Source organism: Lytechinus variegatus, chromosome 9 (genome assembly GCF_018143015.1).
Source record: "Lytechinus variegatus isolate NC3 chromosome 9, Lvar_3.0, whole genome shotgun sequence".
Classification (NCBI taxonomy): domain Eukaryota; kingdom Metazoa; phylum Echinodermata; class Echinoidea; order Temnopleuroida; family Toxopneustidae; genus Lytechinus; species Lytechinus variegatus.
In genome coordinates, this window is record NC_054748.1 from 14809330 (window position 1) to 14818454 (window position 9125).

At 38.0% G+C, this 9125-nt stretch overlaps 1 protein-coding gene across 1 annotated transcript; it reads left to right on the forward strand.

The window, feature by feature from the left end:
* Positions 1 to 2747: 2747 nt before the first annotated feature.
* On the forward strand, positions 2748 to 5938 carry LOC121421830 (brevican core protein-like). The gene is made up of 3 exons (XM_041616631.1): positions 2748 to 2874; positions 3458 to 3639; positions 5613 to 5938. Exons 1-3 carry the CDS (start codon positions 2748 to 2750, stop codon positions 5829 to 5831), a joined length of 528 nt encoding a protein of 175 aa, XP_041472565.1. The 3' UTR covers positions 5832 to 5938.
* The last annotated feature ends 3187 nt before the right edge of the window (positions 5939 to 9125 follow it).

Genomic DNA, 9125 nt, shown 5'->3' on the forward strand with positions numbered 1-9125 from the left:
AGGTTGTGTGTTTTGTAGTAATTAAGTTGAGCAAAAAAATTTAAGCGATCTCTGATTGGTAAGTTATATATTTACGTTTCATTTCTGCGAGCGTAGCGAGCAAGCGGTTTGGGGGAAATGTAAAATTCGCCTATTTGGTCAATTACTGTTAAAAGGGCATCCTTGTGAGATGTTGCCAGCGAATCACGTGCTCAAACTTTTGGAAATTTCATGTAGGCCTAAAATTATTAAAATTACATTATTTACCCAGGGAAGCCACTTCAGTTCTGAAAACTGTTCTCCCAGCTATTATTAGGCCTATTATTATCCGTGTTTGTTACCAAAATGAATAATTTTCATTTTCGGAAATACGAACCTTATTCAATTTTCGGATTAACGAACCTTATTTCGTTTTCGGATTAACGAACCTTCGGAATTACGAACCTTATTTTGTTTTCGGATTAACGAACCTTCGGAATTACGAACCTTATTTCGTTTTCGGATTAACGAACCTTCGGAATTACGAACCTTATTTCGGTTTCGGATTGACGAACCTTCGGAATTACGAACCTTATTTCGTTTTCGGATTGACGAACCTTCGGAATTACGAACCTTCGGAAATACGAACCTTCGGAAATACGAACCTTCGGAATAACCGAACCTTCGGAATTACGAAGCTTCGGAATTACGAATGTATGCGTTTTATTTGTGACCACTCACACCCCTGATAGTAATGCAATAATGACATATTTTTATACAGCTTTTAATAAAGCTGTTTATCTATATATAGTTGGCTATTCGAAGACGCACTGTTATCACCTTGGCTTAAAGGTATTTTTTAACTTTGTGAGAAGCCAATTTAAAAAATTGTCAAACCAAGATGAAACATGTGTACAAGTGCTTGTATTAGAACTAATAAACCCTGAAAACAACCATTATTGAGAATGAAAAGCTAAAACTACAAGGCTAACCCCGATTTTGTAAATAGGTGTCTTATAGACGCCTAAATAGTACACATAAGTGTATGGGATGAAATTAAAATGGTGTTTCCGGTCACTTTATATTTTAATATTTGAAGCACTAAATCATTATTTTCGAACGCAATTTTTTTCTGGGCTTGGCATTTTTGCAACATATTACAGACACAGGTGACAAGTGTGACCTTCTAGCTCAGATTTTTTAAAAGTCAAACCAATGTTAACCAATCACTTCTTTTCCAGCACTTGGTGCATCAAACTTAAGGATTAAATCGGAGCCGTGCACACATTCATCCCTCCTGGGTCGAGCGCAGCAAATATGGAAAAATATCCAAATAATTCAATGACATATTATCTACAAACAATATTCCATATGCGTATAAACCATTTAAACATGTTTTTTTACCAATTCATTTGATTTCCAGCTTTTATTATCGCCTCCGTAGCTGATGGGATTCCTGAGGAATGCCCCTTTACGTCACTATCTTGTGGTTTCTCTGTCTTGGACAATGGTGATACCATCCAACTGGTTCCAAAGACAGTATCCGATGAAGACATTTGGTTGCCACCTGAGTTCGATCGAGTACTCACTCATAAACTGATTTGTAAACAGCCAGGTAATTTCAGCTTTCGAGTAAAAATAATAACAATAATAATAATAATGATGATAGTAATAATAATAATAATAATAATAACAATATGAATAGTAATAACAATCATCATTATCATCACCATTACCTCCTTCATCATCATCATCACCAGCACCACCATTATCACCATCAATATAGTCATTAGCATCATCACCATCATCATCATCATCATCATCATCACCATAATAATCACCACCACCACCAACATCACGACCACAATCATCATCATCATCCTCCTCATCATCACCGTCATTAACATCATCACCACCACCACCATGCATTGCCACCATCAATATCATCATCATCACCATCATCATTTGATGATGCCCATCACCATCATATTTCTTGTTCCTTAGGAACAGATGGTGAGTAAGATTTTGAAGATCAGCCGAAACTGCATGCCGGGGGGGGGGGCACTCAGTATATAATGCATAGTGAGTATGTGCCGCGGAGGGGACCCCCATTTTCACACTCAAAAAAACTTTCGAAAAAAGGTGCGCCCAATTTGACCTCGCTTTACGATGTGAAGCCAGCTGGAGATCATGATTTGCTCTGAAAAGTGAAGCATAAACAGCACTCCCAGAACCACGTTTACGATCGGCGTTTTGAATCGGCGTTTGAAATCGCTGATTCTGTCCTCGCAATGGAAGCATAAACACACCCTAAATGAACTACATTGGCTATACCTGTTCTGATAGAATTCATTATCGAATACTTGTTCAAACCTATCAAAATCTCTGTCAACCACACTACCGTGCATTACATTTCTTCATCATTATTTCCACCACAAATGTCTGCATACTCTCTTCGTTCTGCAGCTGCTCCTTCCTATGTCATACCAAAACCCAGAAAACAAGCCGGTTTCAATTCCTTGCAATCTCTTTGGAACAAACTCCCTCCATCTCTTCGAAACCTCTCTTCTCTTTATAACCTCTTCAAAAAACATCTCAAAGAACACTTATATAACCATAAACCGTAACTTGTCTTATGCAATCAACAGCGCTTGGTATCCTCTGGAAAAAGTGCTATATAAATCCGATTATTAGTATTTTTAGTTTTTCAAGATTAGCGCCAAAAGCATACATTTTAAACATGTTAGATATTATAATCCCCTGAAAATCCAACAATTAAAGTTTGCGAAATGTATTTTTTGTCTAACTCACCCTTAGATTGCCTCTCATCACCTTGTCTGAATGGAGGTAGCTGTGTGGAGACACTTGATGGATTCGAGTGCAGCTGCCAGTCGGGATATTATGGACCGGTTTGTGGTAGGTCTATATGGTCGTAGCTGATTCGGAAATGGGGGAACGGTGGGATCGAAGCACCCCAATTCCTGGGAGATCCGCCAAAAAAAATTAATAGCCTACGAAAGAAGTCGGTGAATTCCGGTTCCTGGAGGCATAACGACTTTTTTAAAGTCAGATTTTTGGGAATGAAATAATTTGTCGATTCGACCAATTTTGAGGTTAAAAACTCGTTGTTTTGAGATGGTTGGGAGGAGAATTTCGGAAAATCGGTATAAAATTAATATACCAGTCGTTTTTGTGATTTTGTTTGTTTGAATTTATTTACTTGTTCATTATTATTATTTTATTTTTTTTAGGGGGGGCTGGGGTAGGCAATGCTATGTGCCCAATAATTATCAACTACTAGTAATCACCGGTGGTGACTATCTCCTCGGGTCCAGCCATGGCGTTATTTCAATCACCTTTCCATAGTTAGTCCTAAAACAATTTCATCCGTTTTCTGAAGCAGCAAAAAAAAAAGACTTTTACCTGGTGCCATGCATGTAATTAGTTGATATCTCATGGACACTGACTAACCAGCCTTCACCGTTTCTTTCAAACTTAGCCTGGACTTGTCCAGATTCTTGGATCTATTTTCGAGGGAGCTGTTATGGTTATTTCTCTGAGGGAGCTACATTCGAGACGGCCCAATCGAATTGTCGTGATGTCATCATATCGGGAAGACAAGCAAACATACTGTCCATTCACAGCCGGGAAGAATTTGACTTTATTTGGGACATGGAAGGGGTATGTATTTTTGAATGAAATATCAATATTAGAATACGTTTGCTAGCAAATTAAGGATTCATGACTGGTTTGCCCTGCAAACCGTTTTGATCGGAAAAGAGGTTTGACTTTGCAGCCTAATGACGTTCCTGAGACTTGTTTATTGAAGCACTCTCTTGTTCAAAACCCCATTTTCAGAGCGCAAAACGACACATGTGGGTGTGTGTGTGGTATGTGTGTGATGGTGTGTGTGTGTGTGTGTGTGTGTATGTATAATAATAATTGGTATTTATATAGCGCTTTTTCAATTTACGACTGTCAAAGCGCTTCACAATTATTATTACCCGGTCACTGGATCCATAGCATTCCAAGCAGCCTGTTAGGCGCAAACTTGCTAAACCAACCACAATGACGGTTGTTTCCTACCAGTACCCAATTAGCACCTGGATGAGAGTGACAAAGTGTTGATTGGCGCTAGGCCATGGTGGGATTCGAACACACGACCCTCTGATTACAAGGCGAAAGTCAGAACCGCTACACTACTACTCCACAGCGCTTCCACATAGGCATAGGCCCTGACAAAAACTTTAATTATATATATATATATATATAATATATGTATATATATATATATATATATCTAATTAAAGTTTTTTGTCAGGGCCTATGCCCTTACCAAGTAGTTGCCGAAAAGGCAAAGTTACAACAGTTGTAAGACCTTTATGAAACGGGCCTCTATAGTGCCCATTTCATAAAGAATTACAATTGTGGTATAGGCCTACTGTAATAACAATAAAAACGTTGATTGTGAAAGGCTGCTGAGCACTGTTACCATATAGTATATATAGTTACCATTTATGGCAAAGTTCTAATAACTGTACAACTGTACAACTGGTCCCTGATCACCACTAGTTATAGGTGGGCGGCGCTTAGACCTTGTATTTGCAAATTTTGCTTCATGACGTAACGTATGCAACCATTATCTGTCAGCATAATTTTGAATGGCATTTTTGCAGACCATCATTGGTGATTGATAGCGCTGTCCATCTCGGGTACGTGAAATGAAAGTGGTACGAGGCCAGGGGAGAGGGGCACTTACATTGTCGAGTGGATACCATGCGCGACCAATTAAAAAAAAACACGTAAAATTGAAGTCTTTTTCAATTACGTTACGTACTACGTAACGTAATAAGGGTGTAAAACACTAAAATAATGAAAAAGGGTATTATTTTCGTTAAGAATTAGCTACGTGTTTAGAGTCAAATTAGCGTCGGTATAAAAATCAAAATTGACTTGTTTGATAAAGAATCTACTTTTTGCCCCAAGAGTCAGCACTACGTGTTTAGAGTAAGATTTGTAGATTTGTACGAAGTGTGGGAGGTATATAGGGTTATACTAAACCCAATGATGTAGGTAAGGGTAAAACCTACGACCGACGTCCGTGACATAACAATTAAAATACTGCTGTACTTGTTTAGGGGTTCAATTCAGGGAATACTTGTCAAGAGTATCGTTCTGCTTCCAATACTTGATAAAGGGTAGGGTTTCGTCACACGCCAATACTTGTTAAGAGGTGTATATTCAGAATATGGAAAATACATGTACCTGGTTAGGGTGCTTTTCGGGACCCCAGCAGGCTAGGGTCGCGCATGTTATCCACTCGTCAATGGAACTGGGGTTCAATTCAGGGAATACTTGCCAAGAGCATCGTTCTGCTTCCAATACTTGATAAAGGGTAGGGTTTGGTCACACGCCAATACTTGTTAAGAGGTGTATATTCAGAATATGGAAAATACATGTACCTGGTTAGGGTGCTTTTCGGGACCCCAGCAGGCTATAGGGTCGCGCATGTTATCCACTCGTCAATGGAACTGGCACCCCCCCCCCCAGTACGAGTGGATGGTAATCTTACAGCTAGTTTCCCTCTCTCTTGGTTAACCCAAAACCCAAAATATAATCATAACGACTATTCTTTATATACACATATTTTCCAGATAAACGCTTACTTGTGGTTAGGACGCCATCAACCGGGCGGAGGACCTTTCGTAACGTGGACGGATGGCTCACCAGTGGACTTCACCTATTGGACTCCAGGGCAACCTGATACCGACAAACCATGTGTCTGCATGCACATGGATGACGGCGAATGGCACACTGTCGAGTGCAGTGCCTATGACAGAAGTTATTTCTGCAAGATCTATTTCACCCTGTAATCGATTAACGACATAATCAAATCAAATCAATTCGATGTAAAATACTACAATGAGCGATATTTATTTATGTATATATCCTTAAAGATCATTTCAAATGAATGATGAAACAAGTATGTATATTTTATGGTACTCGAAAAGAAAAAATGTGTTATATATATATATATATATATATATATTTATATAATCAACACAAGTATTTGATTTGATGTAGAAGAAATTCTCTGAGAGCTTCAAAGAATAAGGAAAAAACAAGGTTTGAAGTTTGGGCACACTGAAACCTAAATTTCAGTCAAACTTACAAGCAGTAAGAAAAACTCTTGGATCTTGTCTTTATTTAACATTCCAACTTCGCATTTTGATAGTATGAAGATGAATAATTGCTCTTTCAGATAAGCTAATTTGCATTTATTTACTTTTGAAGACGAAGTTATTCTTTTAGCTTTTTTTACAGAGAACCTTCTTTGGCGACTTAATTATCGTTGGTCTTAAGGCGACTGGTGACATAGAACAGGTCGTAGTAGCTTTAGCGCAGAGTCCCTAGTTTTCCGCTTTCTAAAATGCAAGTTTAGTGTCCATAGGCTTTCTTGACATCAAATGTTCCATGTTCTTCGATTTAAAAAATCATGTCCTGTGTTCTCCTGCGTTCCAACGCCAATATTCTTCTTAAAGGGCAGCATTAATGGGACATTTTCGCAATCGCGGTAGACGCTTTCTATAACACAGGTAGTCTATTGTCCAAAAGCCCTTCATAACCAAGCAGCTTTTGTCAAGAGTCGGTGAATCTACTAACAGCCGTGTTGTCCGGGAGACCGTTTCATGAAAGTTGTCAGCAATGACAAGATGTCTTACTCCGACAGTTACCATAGTAACAGTCTTAGGCCAGTGCCACTCAGCCAATCGAAACCAAGTATTTCATTGAAAATTGTCAGCACTGACAATTGAGTCAGTGCTTACAGCTGTCATGAAATGCCTCCTCGTGGGCCGTTTCATAAGGCTCTTCCTAAGTTAAGAGTGATTTTAGGAACGCCTGCATGGTGAACTTTTCGTATGCGTGCAACAATCGCCAATGAACATTTTGGTTTAAACCATTTACCAAAAGAAAGGATCACCAGCAGTCACTCTTAACTTACGAACAGGTTTATGAAACGATCCCAGGAAAAAAAAACGACAAGGGCCTATTTGCATTTTTTTCGTCCGGTCCAAATCTTAGACGTTGTGCTGTTGCGGTTCACCAATCTTCCACAATGACTTCTAATCTGTTCATTGTGACTTGGCGGGCATTTTCAATAGATTCAATGTTCCAGAAATCGTCCGCGATGTGGATGCGAAAATACGCTATTCCTTGTACTTCGCCGACATAAAGGACAACACGATCATTTTAAGTCATTACACATGTAGTGAAAATCATTTGTCAGTATCACTAAATATAACTTAAATGAACAAATTGATTCATGTACGCGTGATTGCGATTTGCAGATGTTCATTCTTTAATAATTACACATTTAAAGTAGCACGAACGAAAAAGAAGAGAAAGGGAAGATAAAGCCTGAGGAGAAACTGAGGTGAAAAAGGGGTGGAGAAGAAGAAGGGAAGAGAGAAGAAAGATAAGCTGTTTGAATGTTGTTTCCAACGAACGTAGAGGGCAGCAACACAAGCGTGTGTGTTGCTGCCCTCTACGTTCGTTGGTTGTTTCCTTTACTATCATTGAGAATACGTGCGAAATATGTTGCATTATGGGTTTTTTTATTCATTTTTAGTTATTTATTTTCCTCTCGTGGGCTGGATTGCCCTCTTCGCCGGCCACAGGCTGTTCTTCTAAGGGGTACAGTGGACACGTTTACAAACATAAAATGTACAAAAAGTACAAAAGAAAACATAAATCAATCCTATAGGTACGGAACGACTACAATCCCATGCTTCTTCCTATTCAAGTCTAAGGATTAAACTATATGCCAACACGGAGGTCATGCCCTTATATACCCATTCTCCTTTCATTATATTTGTTTGTGAGTTTTCTTCTATTTTGTTTGTTGTTTTTTATAACCATTCTGTATATCGAGCACCATTCCTTGCTTATCACATTCAACGGGACCATTGTGACGTCGCTATTACCTTGCTATAATATTTTAGAGTAATGTAATTTGCAGTATATGTGCACGTTAGCTGTGAAAAATGGGCATCCACACTTTTAAAGGGATAGTCCAGGTTGGAGATATTTTTATCTCAATAAATAGAGTATAATTCACAGAGCAAAATGCTGAAAGTTTTATCAAAATCGGATAACAAATAACGAACTTGTTGAATTTTAAAGATTTGCATTTTTCCGGTGAAACAGTAAATCTATAGGCATGTCTTCATGAAGATTCTTTAGGTGGGCTGATGATGTCATATTCCCACTTGTTCTTGTGTATTTTTCTTTTAGGTTTATTCATTTTTTCGAACTAAAACAATTGGATTGACAAACTGACTAGGCATTAGTTATTCATTGCCACAACTTATTTTATCATAATGGAGACACATCATTTACACATGTATGAAAAAATGAATCAATTGTGATTTTATGTAATAACATAAGAAAAAGGAAAGTGGGGATATGAAATCATCATCCCACCTAATGAATATTCATGGCGATGTGCATATTACTGTTTTCACAAAATATTTTTTTACTTTAAGATCCAATTACTTCGCTATTTCTTGTCCGATTTTGATGAAATTTTCAGCAATTTGCTCTGTGAGTTTCACTCTTATTTATTTCAATGTAAATATTTTCAGCCCGGATCATCCCTTTGAAGCATTAACACTTTCTATGCAATCCATCTGATTTAAAATGGAATTCTTCCCTTCTACTAATGACTTAATTAAATTTACCAAAGAAAAAATTGTGACGTCACAGGGTGACAGATTCAAAACATCATAACTCTTGCATTCATTGAAGAATTTTCATCTGATAGGCATTCAACCACTTTTTATCAATATGTTTCTCAATAAATTGTCTCGTATATCATTACGACCGATGTAACGTCAATGTGAACTTCTCTTGATTGATATAGGCCTATTCGATACTGCAAACTTTTAAATGATCTAGTCACGTGATCACTGAGATTTAATCTGATTCAAGCAATGACGTCATCTCGCCTGGGATGACCCGTCCATGTTTCTTAATGATAAGTGATATCCGCCTACTTTAAAACCGATATCTTTAATGTATGTATTCGAACCGCGCCTTTTTGTTCAATTCGATTGTTATCATGTATTTGCACTTGACGACGTCCAAAATTAGTCTGTAAATACAGA

Excerpts from the sequence above, each read along its gene's own strand:
- LOC121421830 (XM_041616631.1), top strand. The coding sequence starts at position 2,748 with ATGTATTTTTTGTCTAACTCACCCTTAGATTGCCTCTCATCACCTTGT. Across the intron at positions 2,875-3,457 it reads ATATTATGGACCGGTTTGTG|CCTGGACTTGTCCAGATTCT; the intron begins GTAGGTCTATAT and ends TTTCAAACTTAG. Across the intron at positions 3,640-5,612 it reads TTATTTGGGACATGGAAGGG|ATAAACGCTTACTTGTGGTT; the intron begins GTATGTATTTTT and ends CATATTTTCCAG.